This window comes from Bos indicus, chromosome 2 (genome assembly GCF_029378745.1).
Source record: "Bos indicus isolate NIAB-ARS_2022 breed Sahiwal x Tharparkar chromosome 2, NIAB-ARS_B.indTharparkar_mat_pri_1.0, whole genome shotgun sequence".
Lineage (NCBI taxonomy): Eukaryota > Metazoa > Chordata > Mammalia > Artiodactyla > Bovidae > Bos > Bos indicus.
Window position 1 is genome coordinate 133481505 of NC_091761.1, and position 22713 is coordinate 133504217.

The following is a 22713-nucleotide window of genomic DNA, read 5'->3' on the forward strand; positions in this document are numbered from 1 at the left end:
AGTTGTGCCCATTGCAAGGGCTGTTGTGAGCCTGAAATAGAAGATGCTCTGGGCAGAAGGCACATAGTAGGCGCTCAGTAAATTGTTTCATTGCCCCTGAAGTGACATGTTTTGCTCCGTGTCCTTATAACACTCTGCCAGCTGCCTCTCTTGGTCTTGCTTACTAGAGGTGAGCTCGTGTCTAGTTCTTCCAGGACCTGGGGCTGCAAAGTTCTTGAAGTCAAAGTCCGCATCCCACGCATCTTTAGATCTCCCACTTGGCCCAGTGCTTTTTATTTTACACAATAATGTTGGGTTTTTTCCCCCTGAAGTGAGAACAGCTTTTCTATTTCTCTCCTTTGAAAAGCCTGTGCTGTGCTCAGTCGTGTCCGACTCTTGTGACCCTGTTGCCTGTAGCCCGCCAGGCGCCTCTGCCCATGGGACTTTTCAGGCAAGGATACTGGAGTGGGTTGCCATTTCCTCCTCCAGGGGATCTTCCCGACCCAGGGATCGAACCCCTGTCTCTCATGTCTCCTGCATTGGCAGGCAGTTTCTTTATCGCTTTGCACCACCTGAGAAGCTCCCTTTTAAATGTAATAAGGGCTCATTTTAAAATTCAGGTAGAATTTGACCAGCTTTGTCAAATGACGTGAGGTTTAAGAGATAATGGTGTTGATATCCTTACCACTGTGGTGACTTGCAACTGTTTTTATATGTGTTTTTATATGTGAGGTTTAAGTGAGATAATGGTGTTGATATCCTTACCACTGTGGTGACTTGCAACTGTTTTTGTATGTGTTACACACACACACATGCACATATATATTTATATCAATTCAGTTCAGTCGCTCAGTCATGTCCGACTCTTTGCGACCTCATGGACAGCAGCACACCAGGCCTCCCTGTCCATCACCAGCTCCCGGATCTTGCTCAGACTCATGTCCAGCAAATCGGTGATGCCATCCAACCATCCCATCCTCTATTGTCCCCTTTTCCTCCTGCTGTCAATCTCTCCCAGCATCAGGGTCTTTTCAAATGAGTCAGTTCTTTGTATCAGGTGGCCAAAGTATAGGAGTTTCACCTTCAGCATCAGTCCTTCCAATGAATATTCAGGACTGATCTCCTTTAGGATGGACTGGTTTGATTTCCTTGCAGTCCAAGGGACTCTCAAGAGTCTTCTCCAACACCATAGTTCAAAAGCATCAATTCTTCGGTGCTCAGCTTTCTTTATAGTCCAACTCTCACATCCATACATGACCACTGGAAAAATTATAGCTTTGACTAGATGGACCTTTGTTGGGAAAGTAATGTCTCTACTTTTCAATATGCTGTCTAGGTTGGTCATAACTTTTCTTCCAAGGAGCAAACGTCTTTTAATTTCATGGCTGCAGTCACCATCTGCAGTGATTTTGGAGCCCCAAAAAATAAAGTCTGTCACTGTTTCCACTGTTTCCCCATCTATTGGCCATGAAGTGATGGGACCAGATGCCATGACCTTAGTTTTCTGAATGTTGAGTTTTAAGCCAACTTTTTCACTCTCCTTTTTCAGTTTCATCAAGAGATTCTTTAGTTCTTTATCCGTATATGTTATTATTCAGAAAACACTGAAAGGCGTGTAAAAGAACAAAAACCGTCAGCTGACCTTTGGGATGTTCTTACAGAATTTTCCCCCATGTATATACGTGTGGACAGAGCCACAGACCAAAGATGAATACTTTAAAAGTGGGATTTTATAGTTGTATTAATTTTTAATTGAAGTATAGTTGATGTGCAGTATTACATAAGTTACAGATGTACAGACAGTGATTCACAATTTTTAAAGTTTATGGTTCCTACACAATATTGGCTGTATCCCCTGGCTGTACAATGTCTCCTTATATACACAGTAGGGCACCTGTGGCCCCCTGCCTGCGTCTCGTCCCTCCCCTCTGCTCTCTCCCCCACTGGTAGCCACCAGTTTGTTCTCTGTATCTGTGAATCTGTTTATTTTTTGTTATATTCACTAGTCTCAGTTTTTAGATCCCACGTACAAATGATATGGTTTTATAGTGTTTCACAGTGGTGCCCTTTCCCTTCAGTGATAACTGGAGGACCTCCTTCGTGCCAATAAAGATGTGTGTGTTATCCTCAGGATTTCTTGAGTATGACTTCTTATGGACATGTCATGACTTAAGCAGTCAATCCCCAGTTGCTGGACACGGAGGTGACGCCTCTCATCTGAGCTATGCTAGAAGGTGCAGGGCAGGTTGTGGACCAAGGAAGCCTCTGGCTGGCTGAAAACTCTGCAGTTACGAAATAGCCATCGGGGAAGTCACCAAGGCTGACATGGTGACTTCTGCGGCGAGTCATTTCAAACTTGCGTTCAGGACAATTAGGGAGCCGGTCCTGTCATCAGGGTCTGGGATGAGTTCAGACGCATTCCTCCTTTTCATGGCCCTGGAAGAGGCAGGCCTCCGGGAAGAAGGGCTTTGACTCATTCCTTGCTGGCTAACCTCCCGCGAGGCGGCCCCATGACTGGGGTGTCTGTTTCAGGAGAAACAGGACCACGAGGCCACAGAGGACCTGCCTCCTCTGAGTGCTTTCCCTGGCAAGTGAAAAGCTGTTTGCAAACCAGAAATCGGAGGTGGGTTATGTGGGAATTTACCCAGCTCATCTCTTAATGGGAGCAAAGCAAGCCAGTGGAGGAGACAGGAGGGTCCCCACGGGGTGAAGACGCCCCTGTCCTGCCCCATCTTGCTCCTGGAACTCCCAGGGCCTCCCTGGCAACAACCCACACCCTGCAGCTGCAGGGTCCTTGCTCATCCTGAGGTCGATGTGGACATTGCAGTGTCCAGGCAGGACCTGGCTTAAGGTTTCGGACCTAAGATTGCCAGGCCCTGGGACAAGGGAAAGAATCTAGCTTTTCCTCTCCAAGCCTCAGTTTCTCCATCTGTAAAAGCAGAATGAGAGTCTTTCCTCAGATTGGTGAGGTTTGGAGAGAATGAGGTGATGCATGTGAAATGATGCCTGGCCCATAGACTAGTTCTACTGGGACGGATCTGAGGAGGACAGCATGAGGAATGAGCGAGATGAGAGAAGTGCCTGTTGGTTCTTGGGGTCAGAGGCCTGTCTCTTCGGGCAGAGATGGATGCGTTGCATCATGCAGCCGGGCACTTTGTAGAGCTTTCTGACAACCAGAACAGGGAAGCCTGGGAGGCCATCTCTGACAGAGGGCGACAGGCTTTCAAGTGACTGCAAAGAGCCACCCACCTCTGTCAGGCTCCCTTCCAGGAACGTAACAGTGTTTCATTTAGCCCCTACCACAGCCTCATAGGGGCTCCTCCAAACGGCTCGGTGGGTAAAGAATCTACCTTCAATGCCGGAGCTGCAGGAGATGTGGGTTCGATCCCTGGATTCGAAAGATCTCCTGGAGGAGGAAATGGCAACCCAGTTCAATATTCTTGTTTGGAAAAATCCCGTGGATGGAGGAGCCTGGTGGGTTACAGTCCATGGGGTTGCAAAGAGTCGGACAGACTGAGCACGCACAGCGCACAACGTGACCCAACGGGGCAGAGGCATCGTAGCTGCTTTATAGACAGAGAAACTGAGGCTCAGAGGGCCCGCACCACACATCCAGGAAGGGGCCATCTCATTAAGCTCGGGGCTTGAAATCACGTAGGGCGCATCAGAGAGAGGGCCCTGCATCCTCGGGGCTGGACTTCCGGCTGCACTGGCAGAGGGCAAGTGGCCTGGGGCTGGGGTGACAGGGCCTGGCTTCTCCCTTCCAAGGAGATAGATGGTTTCCTTCCCTTCCTTAAGGAGCCCTCACTTCCTGCCATGAGGGAGACAAGGAATTAGTGGGAATGCTACGGACAAATGAATCTACAGTGGGGAAGAGTGAGAAGAGGTCCCTACCTACCCTGGTTTCGAGGGTGCAGAGCGGTTCTAGGGGAAGTGCTACCCTTAAAATAAAAAAGCACTGATTACGCTAAATATGTTTATGGAAGTAGAGTTGATTGTCAAGATTGTGTTAGTTTCAGGTATCCAGAAAAGTGATTTTTTGATATATTTTTTCAGATGATTTTCTATTGTAGGTTTTTACAAGATATTGAATATAGTTCCCTATGTTATTCAGTAAATCCTAGTGTTGATCTCTGACTGTACTAAATATTGGACTTGCCTGGTCAACCCTGAATATTCCCTGGAAGGACTGGTGCTGAAGCTGAAGCTCCAATGACTAATTGGAAAAGACCCTGACGCTGGGAAAGATTGAGGGCAGGAGGAGGAGGGAGCGACAGAAGATGAGAAGGTTGGATGGCATGATCAACTCAACGGACATGAGTTTGAGCAAACCCTGGGAGACAGTGAAGGACAGGGAAGCCTGGCGTGCTGCAGTCCATGGGGTCACAAAGAGTCAGACACGACTGAGCGATTGAACAAGGAAACAGCTGGTGGCCCAGCGGTAAAGAACCCGCCCACCAGTGCAGGAGACTCAGGAGATGGGGTTCAAGCTCTGGGTCGGGAAGATCCACTGGAGAAGAAAATGGCAACCCGCTGCAGTATCCTTGTCTGGGAAATCCCATGGATGGAGGAGCCTGGCGGGTTACAGTCCATGGGGTTGCAGATAGTTGGACACAACTTAGTGACCAAACAATAAGACAATTAGCTGGGATTTGGAGCAGTCTGAATTCTCATATGCTGCTGCTGGGGGTATACATTTAGATGGCCAACTTGGAAAACTGTCTGGCTGTATCTACTAACTCTAAACATACACAACCCCTGCCACACAGCAATCCCATCCCCCAGTTTCTACTCAAGAAGAGCAAATGCTTATGTTCACCTAAAGACAGAGATGAGAAGGCTCTTGGCAGCTTTACTTCAAATAGCCCCAAACTAGAAAGCACCCGCATGTCCACTGTGGTAGAATGGAGAAATACACTGTGATGTGTTCATAGCACGTGATGTGACCCAGCAAAGCAGCACAAACTGCGTGGATGGGTCTCCCACAGATGAGACTGAGCGAAAGAAGTGAAAAAACATACTGTCCAATTCTGTTGTCCATGAGGCTAGAAGGGAATCCATGGTGAGAAACGTCAGAGCCCAATCACCTTTGGGAGGTGTCACTGGAAGGGGTCACCAGGGAGATTTCTGTTTGCGGGAAATAAACTGGGTGTGGAGTACCCTAGGGTGTGCATGTGTAGGAATTCATTGAGCTGTACACATATTTGTTGAATGTACATCATTCCTTAATGCAAGGTCGAAACAAGACAGCAAATGAAGAAGTGCTGCTACAGCCAGGATCTGGAGGATAAGTGAGAGCTAGCCCGCGAGAAGGGGACTGGTGTCCCTGGAGGCGGGACCAGCGTGTGTAAAGACCCGGACGTGGGAGCGTGCGGTGTTGCTTCGCATCGCGGCTCTGGGCTCGTCTGACAATGCCCCTGCCGGTCGCTTCTCCGTGCCCGGTTCTACTCACTTGAAGGCCAACACCATGGAATAGGATGGTAGAAATCACTTCAGGGGCTCACTTCTCAGATCAATGCTTGAATGTTCCATCTTTGGGTGGTCGAGGAAGAGGCTAGAGCAGGAGCAGAATGGATGGGGCTTGGAGTTCAAAGTTGGGTTCAGAGTTCAACTGTGCTGTGAATTGTGTGTTTTGGGATAGGCTCTTTACCCCCTGAGCCTTGGGCTCCCCATCTGTAAGAAGGGTCTTTAACATGCAGAGGTTTAGTGATCGAGTCAGGGTAAAGAAGATACTGGGCTTCCCAGGTAGTAAAGAACCCACCTGCCAACACAGGAGACATGAGATATGAGTTTGATCCCTGGGTGAGGCAACCCACTCTAGTAATCTTGCCTGGAGAATCCCCATGGATGGAGGAGCCTGGCAGGCTACGGTCCATGTGGTTGCAAAGAATCGGACACAAATGAAGCGACTTGGCACCCATGCAAAGAAGATGTTTAACAGGCGCAGTCATTTGGAAATGATGGAAGAAGGCCTAAAAGCAAGGGCCTATCCAAATTTGTGGCTCCCCCTAGAATGATCCAGCATGGCCCTGGTTAGGCTTCTGCAACCCTCAGCCTTTACTTCCTGTCACATGGAGCTCAAAGACCCCCCGCCCCCAGAACAGTTCCTGGCAGGGGGTTGAGGAATGTTGATTCATGATAACTGGCACTTAAAGCATGCCAGGCACTGCTCTCAGCCATGTGGACTTGTTTCGTCCTCACGGTAACCCCATAAACTGCTACCATCCCATTTTACAGAGGTAGAAACTGAGACACAGAACAGGTGAGTAACTTGCCCACAGCCACACAGTGATCGACTGAGCCTGGCCCTGCACGCCCTGCCTGTAACCACACTGCCATACCGCCCGGCTGGCCTGCATGAGAGAGGCCTGGAGAAGGCCCTGGGAGCAACCAGAGTTCTGCTGACCAAGAAGAGGGCTGTCTGGGCAGCCAGTGGGACACTCTGGCGCCCTGACGTCGGTGAAACCCACGCCCTTTTCGAGGAAGGCAAACCCACCCAGAATAATTGTTGAGCCAACAGGTAGCTTAAGCCGCCTGTAAGCCTGGAGGTGCCCAGGAGGGATGAGGCTGGGCAGCGTGCCGTGGCTGCTGGGATGGGCGAGAGTCACCCTTTCTGCCAGCTCTTTTTTTTTTCTGGCTGTTGTTATTGTCATTATTGTTTGGGGGGAGGAGAGATGGGCCCTCTCAAGAATTTGCCTGTGCCTTTTAAAGGATTAATTTCCACCTGGAGCTCCATGTGGGACTAATAGCCACTCCCTTTTCTCCGTGCAGCCCTGTTTTACTGCTGTCTTTCATTTCGCCGTGAAGACACCTGATGGGAATGTTCTAGAAACTGCAGCCTGGGGGTGGGAATGGGGGATGCAAGGGAGAGGGCAGTTCATTCTTCCTGGCAACAGAACTGGGCTCAGATGACGGGGAAGGCCACTGGGTGTGGGATCGTGGGAGAGGCTTATTTTTTGCCCTGCTTCTTGAGACATTTATGGGCTTTTCACACTGGCATAAGCAAAAAGAATGAAAAAGAAATAATGGTGATAATAGCTAACATTTTACTGAGCATTTACTGCGTGCTGGCTTTATATGCATTAAGTCATTTAACCCTTAACCACCCTCCCAGGGAGAGATTCTTTTTTTTTTTTAAGTCTTTATTGAATTTTTGTTATAATATTGCTCACTTTATGTTTTGCTTTTGTGGCCCAAGGCATGTGGGATCTTAACTCCCTTATTAGGGACTGAGCCTGCACCCCCTGCCCTGGAAGGTGAAGTCTTCACCTCTGGGCCACCAGGAAAGTCCCCAGGTAGATATTTTTATTAGGCCCATTTCCAGATGAGGAATTGATGTGCAGAAAAGTAAATAAGGTAATGCAAAATTCAAACTACCAAATTTTAGAAGAGGTTGGCAATAGAAAGGAAGGTCCTACGGATGCTATAATGTGAATTTGAAAAACACGATACTTGGTGAAAGAAGCCAGGCGAGAGGGATCACACATTGTACGATTCCATCTATAGGAAATGTCCATAAAAGGCGAATCTACAGAGAGGGAGAGACAATCACGGTTGCCTGGGGCGGGAGGCGGAAACAGTAACAGTAAAAGAGACCTTACTGGGAGGGATGACATCTTCTGAAACTGATTTATAGTGGCGGTTGTACAATTTGGTTAATGTACTAAAAACCATTGAAATGGGTGGATTACATGATATGTAAAAAATGCCTCAATAAAGTTATCAGACAAAGAAATGTAATTAAAATGTGAAACCCTAATATGTATTGAATACCTCTTAGGTACTTTACAGGGACTTTTTTCCAGTGCCAACAGCTCGTCCAGTTGTTTACCTAAACTCATCCTTGTTGACCACCTGTCACGTGCCAGGCATCATGCTGGGATATGGAGGTTCAGTGCTGAACTTGACCTAGTATTGGCGCAAGACCCTTGGCCTGATGGAAGGTATGGAGTAGCAACTGTTGGGGGTGAGGTGTTGTCTGTCTCCACGAGCTCCCCCAGGGTTTCTGGAGCTCTTGCATTGTTCTCGGCTGTTTCCCCAGAATTAGCGCAAGGTCTGTGCTGAAGCAGGAGGTCAGTAAATGATCTTGGACTGTTTGGGTCTCTCCAGGCCCAGAACAGAGTTAGGTGCCCCCACCCCACCTAGCCCCTCCAGGAGGGCTTCACACCCTGATTCCAGGGCATTGTGGTTAGCAGGACAGATCTGTCTGAGAAAAGGTGGCAGGGAACTGCTCCCAAGGTGTGGCTTCTTAACCCTTTCTGTGGGTTAAGGCCCTTTGGGCATCTGGGGAAGCCTGTGAATCCATCTCATAATAATTTTTAAAATATTGCATTCAGACACCAGTAACAATTTTACTAAAATACAACTATCAAAATACTAAAGAAATTTGTGATATAGTAACATGTTTATTAATACATTAAGTAAGATTTACTGGTGAATTGAATATGATATTAAGAGTATGGTAGCTTAAATGATACTTTGAGATATATAAAAACTGAAGGTGATCTGAAAATACCTGTGATTTCTTTTTTTTTTTTTTCACAGGGGAAAGCGCGAACGCAGTCCCCCACTACCACAAATTATGCAGTCGAGTTTCCCACATTTGGGGAAATCGCAGGGGTCAGCACATCCGGAGTGCAATGGATAAGCCTCGCCCTGGGAAAACCACCTTCGTGATCATGGTATCTCCCCTGCCAGGTGAAAATACCCGTGATTTCTATTAGTAATAACATCACAGGGACTTCTTGTTGCCTGCATTCATGATCAAAGGAAATACTAAATAGCATTCAGGCAAAGAGTTGGACATGACTGAGCGACTGAACTGATTCAGGTACTGTGAAGTGAAGCTCGCTCAGTCGTGTCCGACTTTTTGCGACCCCATGGACTATAGCCTATCATGCTCATCCATCTGTGGGATTCTCCTGGCAAGAATACTGGAGTGGGTTGCCATTTCCTTCTCCAGGAGATCTTCCCAAGCCAGGGATCGAATCCGGGTCTCCCACATTGCAGGCAGATGCTTTACCAGATTCAGGTACTAGTGAAAATAAAAATGTAACTTTTGTCTATATCATGGACTTTGCAGAAGTCTATCCTTAGCAATCCCCACCCCACCCTGGGGAATCCGTGAACTCCTGCTGTAAGGCAAACAGCTTTGATTCTTTAGGTTAGATAAACAAGAAAATTACCAAGAGAGGAGAGAACAAAGACCAAAGAGCAGTGATCACATCTGGTTGGGTAAGGCAAAGAAAGATTTTAAGACAGGTGAGTTTCTGCTGGGGGTGTTGGAAAGGTGAGCCTATGTTTGGAATGGAGCAAGGAGCTGGGGTTGAGGGAAGGAAACCTGGGGTTTGCTCTTGTGACTGAATCAAAAATAGCCAACTAACATCACAGCCACGACCTCACCCCAGAGCATGCCCGTGTTTCCTTTATGTCTCTTCTGTCACTGAGAACACAAAGCCTTTGTCCCTCTGAGAAAGGGTACCTGCCCTCAAGCTTACACACAAAGAGAGAGAACAAACACATTAAGTTAATAGGACAAAAATTTAATTGCAATTCAAAAAATGCAGCCGAAAGAATGTGGAACATGCCACGTATCTGGTTAAATGCATACACTGCCAGCCCCAGGCGTTCAAATGTGGGGGTCACCTCCCTCTGAGGTTTCGACTGGGGAAATGGACAAGAGGCCAGCCGCATCGTGTAGGCAGGTTACAGTGTGTGTTTAGGGGTGGATCACTGCTCCACTGGTCTCAGCGACCTCTGTAATATTGGGATAACAAGTATGGCACCTGATACATACTTAGCATTCAATAATGGGAACTATTATCAGTATTCAAAAAATAATCAGAGATGTGTGCAAACTGGTTTAAGAGACACCAGGCTTCCCTGGTGGCTCAGTGGTAAAGCATCTGCCTGCAGTGCAGGAGAGGGGTTCGATACCTGGGAGGGGAAGATCCCCTGGAGGAGGGAGGGGCAACCCATTCCAGTATCCTTGTCTGCAGAATCCCATGGACAGAGGAGCCTGGCAGGCTACAGTCCGTGGGGTCGCAAAAAGTCAGAGACGACTTAACGACCAACACCTTAAGAGACACCAGGAGACTGGAGAACTTGTCTTTTTAGGGTGGTAAATCTGAAAACAGGTTTGAGTGAATAAATGAATGCCTCTTTGAGTCGGCGCCGCCCTCTAGATCTGTTCTGCCCTCAAGTGCCCCCCACGCGGTTGATGAAATGGACCCCCACTCTGGGGCCAGCTGCATCTCCGCCTGTGCGGTGGTGGGGAGGTGATCATTCGGGGCCGGGGAGTGGTAGCAGCCCAGGCTGAGCTTGCAGGTATCACGTGCCGGAGGATCTCAGCTCAGTTTCCCTACGCAGGTCCCCAGCATCCGCGCGGTCGTCTTTGGGCCCGAGGACCAGCCGGCTCGGTATAGCCTAGGCCTATCTCGGGACGAGAGGCTGGGGTAAGCGGTGGAGGAGCCCTCCTGGGTCCACTGCGTGGGCGACGTGCCGGTGCAAGCGCCGCCTCATCCGGGGAAGGTCGATTGAGGCCGCGCCACGCTGGACTGGGGGTGGGTGCGAATGCACCTTCGGATGCTTTGGTCCCCAGCCCTTCTGGACCGAGGTCCCCCTCACTCCGCAGGAATGGGGGACCGCGGGATCTGGGGTGGTTGGAAGAAAAGGGTAGCCTCCTTGGCAAAGACCGCGGGGGAGGAGACTCCCTGGAGGGGGAAGCGAGCGCTGCCGAGGCCGCCGGTCCCTTTAAGAGGCCGGGCTGGCTCTGCAGCGATCCCACCTGACCGCATGCCTGGTGCAGTTCTGCTGGCCGTGTCCCCGGGAGAAGGATCGGAGCCGGGCCGGGCCACAGGACCCGGCGCAGGGGAGGGAGGGGTCCAGTCCGGAGCTGGGCGGGGCCTCCGGTTCTCGGAGCGCCGCAGTGGAAGGCGCGGTGGGCGGGACGAGACCGGGGTGGGCGGGGCCTCCAGCTCCGGGAGCGCCGCAGTGGTGGGCTGGGCGGGGCCTGGGGCGGGGCCTCCGGCTCCGGGAGCGCCGCAGAGGAAGGCGCGGTGGGCGGGGCGAGACCTGGGGGCAGGGCCTCCGGCTCCGGGAGCGCCGCAGAGGAAGGCGCGGTGGGCGGGGCGCGGCCGGGGGCGGGGCCTAGGTCTGCAGTGGGCGGGGCCCGCCGCAGAGGGGCAGTGCCCGCGGAGAGTCCTCTGAGCGCGGCTGCCGCGGCGCTTCCACAGTGTCTCCGACAGCCCCCGGCGCCGGGACTTGGACCCTCGCCGCCCCTTGCGAGCCGCCGCGGCCTCCACTGCTGCCCGAGTCCCTTCCCTCGCCGCGGCGCCCACACCCGGGGACGGCCCGGCTCGCCGACATCGCGGAGGCCGCGTCTGGCGCGCATCTGGAACCGCCCGGCCAGCCGCGCTGGATCCCGCGTCCGCCCTGTCCCGGCCGCGCCGGGAGCCCTGCCCGGAGCTGGAGCCGCACCTAGAGCCGCGGGCCCTGGGCCCTGAGCCGCGCGGCCGGCGCATGGTGAACTCGCTGCTGTTCGGAGAGATGGCCTTGGCCTTCGGCTGCCCGCCGGGTGGCGGCGGCGGCGGACCTGGGGGCTGCCCCGGCGGGGGCGGCAGCGGCGGCGGGGCCGGGCCCGGGCCGTCGCCGGTGACGGCGGCGCTGCGGGACGACCTGGGCTCCAACATCCACCTACTCAAGGGGCTCAACGTGCGCTTCCGCTGCTTCCTGGCCAAGGTGCACGAACTGGAGCGGCGCAACCGGCTGCTGGAGAAGCAGCTGGAGCAGCAGCAGAGCGAGCGCGAGCGGCGGCTGCGCTACAAGACCTTCTCCCGCGAGCAGGCCGTGCAGACCGGGCCGGAGCTGCTGCGGCCCCCCGCGCCCGGCGGCGGGCCGGGCAGCGGCGCGGCGGCCGGCGCCAACGCCAACCACGCCGCGGCCCTGGGCGGCCTGCCTCCCGGTGGCGGCTCGCACCCGCAGTACTACGGCCGCCTGCCCGGGACCATCTGGAGCTACACGCAGGTGCGGCGCACGGGCGGCGGCGGCGTGGAGACCGTGCAGGGCCCCGGAGTGTCGTGGGTGCATCCCGACGGCGTGGGCGTGCAGATCGACACCATCACGCCCGAGATCCGCGCGCTCTACAACGTGCTCGCCAAGGTGAAGCGCGAGCGCGACGAGTACAAGCGGAGGTGAGTGGGACCCCGCCCTGCCCCCCCGCACTCCCTGGTGGGGGGTTGGGGGTCGTTCGGGTCTGGCGGCCCCGGAATGTGTGCGTTCCGGAGGGGCCGGGGTAGGGGGTGGGCGGCCAGCTGGTCCTAGCAGGTGGGGCTGGAAGCTGTGTTTGCAGACTTGGAAAACTCGGTTTTCTAGTTCCGAGGATGGGGACCGGCGCTGACTACCGTGGGGGACACCTCCGCTCCGTCACCGGACCAGGCACATTGTTTTCTAGGTGACATAATGACCGTAGGTGTTTTATGTGATGTCACCTAATCCTCATGGCAACACAAAGTGTGGGGCATTCTTATCCTAGCTTTGTTGATGAGAAAACCGAGGCACGGATGCTAGTGACTTGCCTAAGGGGTCTTGGCTAATAGGTGGTGAAGCTGGGATGTGAGATACTCCTGGCCAGTCTGTCTTCCAACTTAGGTGTTTTCCCCAAGGATGTAGAAAGTGGGCTCCCCTCTGTCAATGGGTGAAAAGAAACAACTCTTAAGTAATCCACTAAATTTCTATTTTTCCTTGAATTTAAAAAAAAATCAAGTGTTTCAGAGTGCTTGGGTCTGTGCACTGAGGCCAGGGTCCGCTGTCTTGCTCCAGCTCTCTCGTGTCCGGTTGGCTGGACTGGATAACAAGACCTACATCAGACTGGCCACGAGTTTTAGAAACACCTCCCTTCACCTCTCTTCTCCCTACCCCGAATTCTCATGGTTTTTTTTGGACCCCCAAGAAACTCAGCCCTAAAGACTGAGTTATCTACACAAGCAAAGATAACCTTAGGCTGGAAGCCTGGACAGTGAATGGACCCAGACCACCAGATCTGGCTGGAGTGCGGCACAGACTGCCTGCTGAACTGGCTAGCACATTTCTGCCCAGCCTGGATTCCCAGCTGGGAAACTGACATTGTCTCCTTCCCGCAACCTGGCCGTCAGTTTTACCTAATCGGCCTACTGATAAGAGGAGAGGGGTTTGTCTGTAGCGTCTCAGGAAGGGAGCAGGGCCCTTTGCTGTCCCAGGCATGGGCATCTCTGCGTTGGGAACTGTGGCTATGATCCCCAGGGCTTGGAGGATGCCCTGAGAAGCGTCTTTCCTTCCGCTCCTGTGTCCTAGTGCTCACGAGAGCACAGACAGCTGGCCATGGGTCTCCTCCCTTTTCGTCTCACCTGGGCGGGCTGGCCACTGGGCAGGATTCAAGTGCCACCTCCAGCACCTGCCAGTGAGAACCTCTGGCTGAACTGAGTGGTCACTGAACTACTTGGAAGCCTGTTTACTCATCAGAGAAATGGGAATGATAAAATCCACCCACAGCTGTATAAGGGGCGAGTAGGCCGGTGATGCCTTTTGGAAGGTATGAAGTAATCAGATTGACGTTATTAAAGATGAGAGACTCTTTGTCAAGCTGTAAGGGGGCAGTTTTGCCCAGAGTCTCCAGTCTCCTATGCAGAGCCTGGCTTCCTGGGGAAATGTCTTGGACCCCAGGGGGAGACAAGCTACTCTCCTGGGCTGGTTGTCTCTCTGCAGGACTCGAGAATGGCCTGGTGCCTCGCCATGGGGAGGCCACCCCTCTGCCCTGTGTGGGCTGCTTTGTTGGGGTGGGGCAGGGAAACAGGCGCTTGCTCTTGATGGTGAAACTGGGAGGGCCCTTTGGTCTGCCACTGCCGATGGTGTCGTCATGCCCCAGGCTTGCGGGGTGTTTGTTTTATTGTGTGTGTGTGTGTGCGCACTTTTTGGACCTGGCTACTAAGGAGATGGAAACACTGTGCCCAGTCCTAGAGGGAGATGGATTGGCATTGAGCAATGCCCAGTTCAAGTTGCACCCAGGGTGTGGGGTGTGATGTCAGCTTCTGGTGCTGCCCTGGAATGACATGGGCGCTGCTGAGACAGGTGGAGGGTGAGTGTGTGTCTCTTCCCACCCTTGTAGGGGGCGTGTGCACCTTCTCTTCCCCCCATTTTTTTTTTTTTTTTTGGTGAATTGGGGAGATGCATCTTTTCTGAAATTGATTCAGGGCTCAAGTGGGATTTTTGCCAGAGCACATCTGCCTCCTCCTTTGAGCGAGCCTCAGTTGCCCTGTCTGTAAAGGAGAGAAGAGGGTGGGCTAGAAGTGTCCCTGAAGCTCCAGGCTGCCTCAGAGATGCCGTAGGCATTCCTTGAATGTTAAATAAAAACTGATGTTTAAAAAAATATCAAATGGTCATGAAAATATGCTCACTCACTTTTGAGTTCTTACTGTTAACTCTTGGAAGTCGACTTAACGTTGATTTGTTGGTTCAGAGTCAAGTTAGAGCCACCCCCGCCTTCTCTTCGTCGGAAGAATATTCTGAGATCAGAAAGCAAACTGCTAAAAGCTGGTCCCGTTTGTAGCTACTAATCTGTGTGAGTCAGGATTTTCCTGATACTCTGTGGCCCAAACCAGAGATAGAATTAAACTGAAGGTGGACCTGTCAACCATAATCCTAGTTCTAAGTGTTAACAGACCAAAATGGGCTCGTCAACCTCAAGGACTGGTGACTGTTTTCTCACTGAGCCTACAATAGATTCATACAAATAATATTCTGTATTTATTTGTTTATTTGGGTTTCTCATAGGATTTTCTTTTGGGAAGAGGGCAGGCATATGATCAACCTTTTTGAAAAGCGTAAGAAGCACTGGACTAGATGATCTCAAAGAGTCTTCCCAGCCTTGGCAATATGTAAATCTGAGTTTGAACTCCTAGGCCGCTTCTGATCTTATGCTCATAAGAGAATGAGACCAGTGTGTTTACCTGGGCTCTTGGCCACTGAAGGCTTCAGATACTTCCAGGATATCTAGCATGGGGTCCCAAGAGGTGACCAAAAGAAAGAGCCTGTCCTGGGGAAGGAAAGTTTCCAGAGTTTCCCCTGTCCACCTGGAGGAACTCGCTGCCTTGGAGATGCTCTTCTGCCTCTCCAAAGGGCAACCTTGGTTGTGTAGCTCAGTGTTTTCCAAGCTGGGAACTTTTGGGGTTCTGCCTCCATGAACCGCGGCCATAGTCACGTATCACCATCTCTATTATTATTTTTGTAAAATGTTTTAAACAGCTTTGTTGTTGCTGTTCAGTTGCTAAGTCGTTTCTGACTCTGCGACCCCATGGACTGCAGCACGCCAGGCTTCCCTGGCCTTCACTATCTCCTGGCATTTGCTCAGATTCATGTCCATTGAGTCGGTGATGCCATCCAACCATCTCATCCTCTGTCATCCCTTTCTCCTTTTGCCCCTTCAGTCTTTCACAGAATCAGGGTCTTTTCCAATGAGTTGGCTTTTCCCACCGGGTGGCCAAAATATTGGCGCTCCATCTTCAGTCTCAGTCCTTCTAATGAATATTCAGAATTGGTTTCTTTTAGGGTTGACTAGTTTGATCTTGCTCTCCAAGGGACCTGCAAGAGTCTTCTCCAGCACTGCAGTTGAAAGTGTTAATTCTTCAGTGCTCAGGCCTTCTTTATGGTCCAACTCTCATATCCATACATGACTACTGGAAAAACCATAGCTTTGACTAGATGGACCTTTGTCAGCAAAGTGATGTCTCTGCTTTTTAATATGCTGTCTAGGTTTGTCATAGCTTTTCTTCCAAGGAGCAAGTGTCTTTTAATTTCATGACTGCAGTCACCGTCTGCAGTGATTTTGGACCCTAGGAAAATAAAATCTGCCATTGCTTCCACATTTTCCCCTTCTATTTGCCATGAAATGATGGGACCAGAGATGCTGTGATCTTAGTTTTTTGAACGTTAAATTTTCAGCCAGTGTTCGGTTCAGTTCAGTTCAGTCGCTCAGTTGTGTTCAACTCTTTGCGACCCCATGAATCGCAGCACGCCAGGCCTCCCTGTCCATCACCAGCTCCCGGAGTTCACTCAGACTCACGTCCATCGAGTCAGTGATGCCATCCAGCCATCTCAGCCAGCTTTATTGAGGTATAATTTGCATATCGCAAAATTCTCCCGTTTTACACATACAGTTCAATGATTTTTAGTCAATCCATCGAGCTGTGCAACTATCAGCACAGTCCAGTTTTATAACACTCACATCATCTCCAAAAGATCTTTCTTGCACCTCTGCAGTGAATCCGCACTTCTCCTCCAGCCCAGCAGCCACAGACCGGCTTCCTGTCTCTGTAGACTCGTCATATAAACGGGGTCCGGCAGCATGTTGTCGCTTCTGCCTGGCTTCTTTCACTCAGATGATGTTTGTGAGATTCATCCAGGCTGTAGCTTATACCAGCAGTACATCCCTTTGTAATGCTGAATGATATTCTTCCATGTGGGTAGACCACATTTTGTTTATGCACTCACATAGTCAATAAAATGTAAATTTAAAAAGTTACCTTCTGTGTACCAGCGCACATCATCTCGTGTGCGTCATTGGTATAGGATCCATGTTTTGGAAACGCTTACCCAAACCAGAGCCCCTGGCCTGGGATGCCTGGGCTCACCCTGTTCACTCCTGCTTTGATTTCCCCTTGGGCCAATCAGCTCCGAGCTCTTTACCATGCGGGAAGTGTGGTCACTGAAACCGTAGCTGACAAGGTTGTCAAGCGTTGATTTGGAAACCAAAACAAACATCGGCACCCTGTCTCCACATAGTGTCACCGAAATATCCTGTTCTGAGCTTGCAGGCTGGGGGCCTTTCCCTGGGAGATTCCTGCCGAATGTAGCTGAACTTTAGGCAGGCGGAGTGTTTTCAGAATGGGCATCCTAGGGACCCAGACTCCAGTGCCTGGAGTTCTCCAGACCCCACCCTGCTGTGAGGCACTGTGTAACCTAGGGCCAGGCGCTGCTCTTTCTGAGCCGAAGGTCTTCTATACCCAACAGGCTTCCTATAGGCCCTCCCTCCCAGCTCGCTCAGCGTTTCTGTCTGTGACTTGGAGGGTCCAAGTCAGGGCTGCTCTGTCTGCCTCCTGGGAGGGCAGGGGGGCCTTTCTCTGTCCCCGGCCGCCCCCTCTCCCGCCCCAGGCCCAGCATGGTTTGGACCGGGCTGGTTTTGTTCCCAGCCCTTGCACGTTGCTGAGTGTCTGTGCCCCGACTCTGGTCTGCCTGGAGGTCTAGGTTTGTTTTCACTGGAGCTCTGTTTGAGGTCCTGGAGGACCATGGTGATCCTTCAGCCTGGTGGTTTTCAGGTGGGCTCTTTGGAGCCCTGGGATCTGGAGCAGGGTGCTGTGAGGTGATTTGGGGAACAGCTAGGGGCAGACCACCTAGGATTTCGCCCCCATCAACCACAGCAGCTCCATTTTCGTGGCTCTCAAATTGATATTCTGAGGGAGAGTTGTTTGGAAACCAAGCATTTTACAGTTTAGCAGAAAAGAAAGAAATTGCTGATTCAGCGGAATACTTTCGCTTTAGAGACGGGGAAACTGAGGCCCAGAGGGAGCTGACCCACAAAGACAGGCAGAACGTCCATCTGTCATGGAAAGTTTTGTTTCCTGCCCCGAGGCGATGCCTGCACCATTTGCCTTCTGTCGGGACTTGGCAGAACGCTCTCCACCTTTTTATGTGTCTGCCTTTAAGCATTTTTTAAAAAGCTACTTTCGGGGATGGGAGGGACTTTTGTAACAGCTATTTCTGATCTTGAGCCGGAAGGGGCCGGGCTGTCAGCCCGAATGCAGAGCTCCAGAAAGGGGCTGGGGGGATGCCCGCTGGACTGTCCCTTGTCTTTTTGCCATCACGCCCCAGGCAGGAGGGTGTTGGCCCCCGAGTGCCCCAAAGCCACAAGACTTCCCCAGAAAGCTGCTCAGAGGACTTCTTTCCCCGCACTTCCATTGTTTCTGAAGCCGCTGCAGATACAGCTTCTTTATTTCTGATTGTCCCGGTGGGGGAGGGGGCAGCTTTGGCTGGAGGAAGCATGGATCGAATCCCAGCTCTCCCAGTCTCTGCGTGACTGTGGGCAGTTGCGTGGCCTCTCTGAGCTGACTGGCCCGCTGCTATCTGTGAAAGAGGGAGACTAACTCCCCTAGAGGTCAGAAGGGGGTAAGTCAGCGCCTGGGGTAAGCACATGAGGCAGGCTCCCGGAACATCCCCCATCCCAGAGCACCCCCGCCTCCCACCCCCAGCGATATCTGTTCCTTTCATTTTACAAGGGTTTCTCGGCAAGGCACTGGACGCCGGGCACATCCATTTCAGGACACGTCGTCGCTCTCTGTCCCCTGGAAGGCGCCAGAGATGGTGCTGGGGGCGGAGGGAGAAAGGGCTGCTTCTTTGTCCAGCATCTAAGGAGGCTGTTCTTCCTACTCTTACTGGTTGATTTGTGTCTCCGGAAATCTCCGGTCACCCCCTGCCCTTTCTGCCAGCCTCCTTTAAAAGAAACACACAAACCCCACTCCATTTAGCTCCTTCGTCTTCCAGCATCTCTTGGTTTGGCTGGCAGGCTCTCTGGGGACAAATTTGGGAGGGATTTTCAGAGCCTTACGCTAGAAGGAAGGGAATGAGGTCCCAGAAAAGTAAAGGAAGCAGGAAGCAGGGAGACAGCTGACGCTAAAGATTCCTTCTCCCAGGAATTCGAGGCGGGGCTTTTTCCTTGGCCACCGGATGCGGAGCCACACACTCACACACACACACACACACACACACACACACACACACACACACACGCGTGCGCACACGCTCATGTACACATGCGCCGTCAGGCTCTCTCTCCAAGCCCGTGCCTGCATCTCCACACGTGTCAGGATTTGAAGGACACAGAAGGGTAGACAGAGAGCTTGCACACGTCCTTTGCCGCCAGGAGATGAGTGGACTTCCAGGGGAATTCATCTGAACCGTGCCACGAGTCAGTGACAGCGGAGGCTGTGGGCGTTGCCTGCAGAGTCCTGGCTTTTGATCCTGTCAATGCGCTGCGGCCGGGCGCTCGGGTTATTTCCCAGGTCACAGATGGCTGCAGGCGCACGGCAGGGAGGGAGGCAGCCCTGTCGTTCCCTGGGCTCTCCCCTGACCTTCCGTCAGGCATTCCTGAGCGCCCACTGCCTCCCCTGGCACAGCACCCTCCACCCTGAACGTAGCTACCCTAACCCTAACCCTTCCTTCGACTGTAAGCTCTGTGGGGGCCGGCTCCGGGTCTGCCTTCTTCATCTTGTACACACAGAGCCAAGCCAGGTTCTGGCCGGCGTCCGAGCTGAGCAAGTACTTGTGCAGTGAGGGAGGCTCTGTGTGCCTGGCTGCTGCGTGCTGGCAGGCCCCAGTAGGCCTGCGTGGCCATGGGTGACCGACACACGTGGACTCTACATCTGGCCGGCCTGCGGCTTGTTGAGCGAAAGGTCTGGATCTGGAGTCGGGAGACCAGGACTCTGGTCCTGACACATCATTCCAACAAGTTTGAATGAAAACCCATCTACTGATGCCAAACGCTGGGCCCCCAGCACGGGATATACAGATGGCTTTCCCTTTGTCTCCCTGAGTCTCAGTTTTCTCATCTGGAAAAGGGGGTTGCTGAAATCTGTGTCCCGACACCGAAGGACAGGCCATGGGCTCACATGGCTACAGCACATTGTAGACCGTGAAGTTCTAAGAGTTACATGGCCAGATTTCACAGGGCGGAAGGGTGGGCGCCCTAAGGGCTGGGTAGTGCCAGCTTTGTGAGGTGGGCAGAAGTCAAGAACCAGGCTGGGCCCTGGGGAGAGGGTGGTCCCTGACCTTGCTGGCAGCATCTGGGGGTGGTGCAGCCTCTGGGCATGACTGGCTGTGAGGTGCTTAGAAGATTCTAGGCCAGAAACGAAGCTGGTGAAGGTTGCTGATGCCTGCCAGGGCAGTGCCCTCCCACCCCCAAGGGGCACCCCTGCTTGGCTTCCTGGGCAGGATGTGGTTTTTTACCCTAGTTCCTGGTACAAGAGTAGTTGTCATTCAGTACTTAAGCCTGGCAAATGCCACTGGTTCCCTCCGGGGGCTGTGGCCTGGCTGAGCCCCCCAGGTGTGGCAGGGGGCAGCTAGAGCTGCCCAGGGGCCCCGGGGGCACCCTGGTCATGGCCCTGGTTTGCCTGTGCTGTGGGCTAAGCTTCCCGTTGCCCACCTGGCAGTGGGGACCACGGAAAGACTGGTGTCTCTGTGACTTTCCTAGAGTGACCTGGATTCTGTGCATGCTGTTTAATCTCTTGTACCTTGATGAATTGCTCTGTAAAATGGGGATAAAGTTTCTTATGAGTTCTGCTTCCCAGGGTTGATATAAAAATCAACTGAAACCGTGGGATGTGGAAACATTGGCCAAAAGGTTTAAAATAAATCATAATGGGTTAGTCGCCATCATTGAGTACCTACTATGTGCTAGGCCTTGGGAGGAAATCTTTCAATAAGTGAGATTTATTTATTAGAGCCATCCCGAGAAGTGGGAATTGATTACTGTTCATTTTACGGATGAGAGGTTCAGAAGGGTGAAGACATCTGCCCCAGATCTCAAAGGAGGGCAGCCTGGGTCTCCAGACCCCAGGTTCAGGCTCCTCCCCGGAAAGATGCTGAAGGCTCCTGAAGCTGGTGAAGGGCGGGAGGCAGGCAGGAGGCAGGCTGAGGGGTGGGTCTCCCCGCCTCACAGCAATGCTGCGGCGGGTGGCAGAACAGGAGGTGGCTGCCACGCGGGGAGGACTTCCTGCTGTGACTTTAGAGTAATTATTTTCTTGTGAAGCCAATGAATCAGTGCCAGGGGCAAGCAGATGAGCCTCCCGGGCGGCTTTGGGGGCGGTCCAGCCCCACTGCTCGCTGAGGACTGAGCTCTGGGTAGGGGAGAGTTCCTAGTTGGCATATCCAGGTGGGTGGGGAAGGAGGGAGGGAGAGTGAGCAGGGAACACGAATCATTACCTGCCGAGCACTTTCCATGTGATCTGATTTAGATCAGAAAGGAGATCTGGGCAGGATCTGGGGCTCACACTCCAAGTTAATGCTCCTTTGTCATGCCCAGCACCGAGGGCCCCCTGGGCAGTGGTCAGGGCTCTCCATGCCTGATGATAAGCAGGAGAGGGCAGCGGGCATTCCGGTGGCCGGAGGGAAGCCGGCCTGTGCCCTGGGCTCAGGTCTGACTTCTGCTTTCGGTGGGTGCTGTGAACTTCGCCAGGGAATGGGGAACTTGTTACAGTCATCCTGTGTCTCTTGGTGGGGAAGATGAGACTGCTGGGTATGGGTGTCCGAGAAGCTGGAGTTCTGTTCTCTGGACAGTGGCTGGGCACCCACCTTGTTCCAGGCCCCGTGCTGGGCACTGGGGTGAAGCATGCACAGCGCCTGCCCTCAGCAGCCCAGGGTCTGGGGAACCAGGCAAATGGGACAATACCACGTTACAATCCCTGCCCAAATAGTACCCGTGCAGACTACGGGCACGGTAAACAGTAATTAATTAGCTAAAAAATGTTTCTATACCATTTACACTCTGCCAGGTGCTATTCAAAGCAGTTTATTCGTGGAACCTCACAATAACCCTATGAGTTGCAAACTGTCAGTGGCCCATTTTAGAGATGCTAAAACTGAGACCTTGAGGGCCAAGACAGGAAGCAGCAAGCCAAGATTCAAACCCAGGAAGTCAGGCTCCAGACCCAACCTCTTACACTCTGTGGTACCCAGGAAGGGGCATATCAATTGCAGGCAGCTTTCTTGCTTTGAGCCTCAGTTTTCCCTGCTGTGAAATGGGGGTAATAAACCTGGCTTCATGAGGCTGTTTGGCAGATTAAACCAAGTGATCCCTGTGGCAGCATTTTATAAATTGTCGCGTGCTGTGCCTGTGATGACCATGCTCGGAGGCCCTGGGCCCAAACCCACGCAGACGCTTCTTCTCCAGCTTCCTGGGCAACCAGGGGCCACTTGAAGTTCCATGAAAGGTCTTGTCCTCACCTTGCCTTAATAGCACATCTTCCCTTGGTCGCAAGTCAAGCTGGGATGGGGTGCTGGACAAAACCTTTGAAAAGAAACAGCTCAGAGAAGAGCCTTTGTGCATGACTTGGAGGTCAGGGAGAGAGGAGTCCAGGAGTGTTTCCACCGCTTAATCAGCCCCGTGACCTTGAGGGAGACCTTGATTTCTTATCTGCGGCATGAGGACCACCAGCCCTATTGCATGAGTGGCGAGAGAAAGGGGAGGACTGCGCTGAGGCACGGGCAGCTATCGTGATGAAGCTCAGCGAGGCTGCGGGCTCTGTGGGGAGGGGCGGGGGGCGCTGGGGCCCTGGCCTGGGCCGCGCCGGGCAGGGGCTGGCTCCGAGATGCTTGCTCAGCGCTCTCTGGCCTCCGTGCTCCGACTTCGGAATGTGCTCCTGCACACAGCCCCCTGCGCGTCTGCAGCTCAATGGAGAGACACCCCCGCAGTGGAGACACTGCCTTCCACCCTCTTAATTGGCCACTTTTATTACTTGGGTTATTTAAGAAGCTTCCTGGCTCACTGCCGCCTGTTGGCCGTCTGGGGGGGAGGGGAAGAGCTGCTGGTCTAAGTGGACCTTGTGAAATTCTCCGGCAGACAGGCTCCTCTCTGGGCAGGGTCAGGACATCTTCCCAGGACCCGTGGGTACCTCCCCGACTTGCCCTGGCCAGCTGTAGTAATGGGTAGAAGGC

General features: G+C 52.7%; 1 protein-coding gene and 1 non-coding gene across 3 annotated transcripts in view; one reads left to right on the forward strand and one right to left on the reverse strand.

Annotated features, from left to right (window-relative positions):
- Positions 1 to 8520: 8520 nt before the first annotated feature.
- LOC139179071 (U1 spliceosomal RNA) lies at positions 8521 to 8684 on the reverse strand. The gene has a single exon (XR_011563476.1). It is a non-coding gene; the product is annotated as a U1 spliceosomal RNA (small nuclear RNA).
- A 2474-nt stretch (positions 8685 to 11158) lies between these two features.
- The window catches only part of IFFO2 (intermediate filament family orphan 2), a 49664-nt gene continuing 38109 nt past the window's right edge, over positions 11159 to 22713 (forward strand). Inside the window, exon 1 of one of the 2 annotated variants that reach the window (XM_070777947.1) lies at positions 11159 to 12170. In XM_070777947.1, the coding sequence (XP_070634048.1) occupies positions 11500 to 12170 (671 nt within the window). In that variant the 5' untranslated portion in view covers positions 11159 to 11499. The remainder of the gene's footprint in view (positions 12171 to 22713) is intronic. The other variant, XM_070777938.1, reaches the window with a different exon arrangement.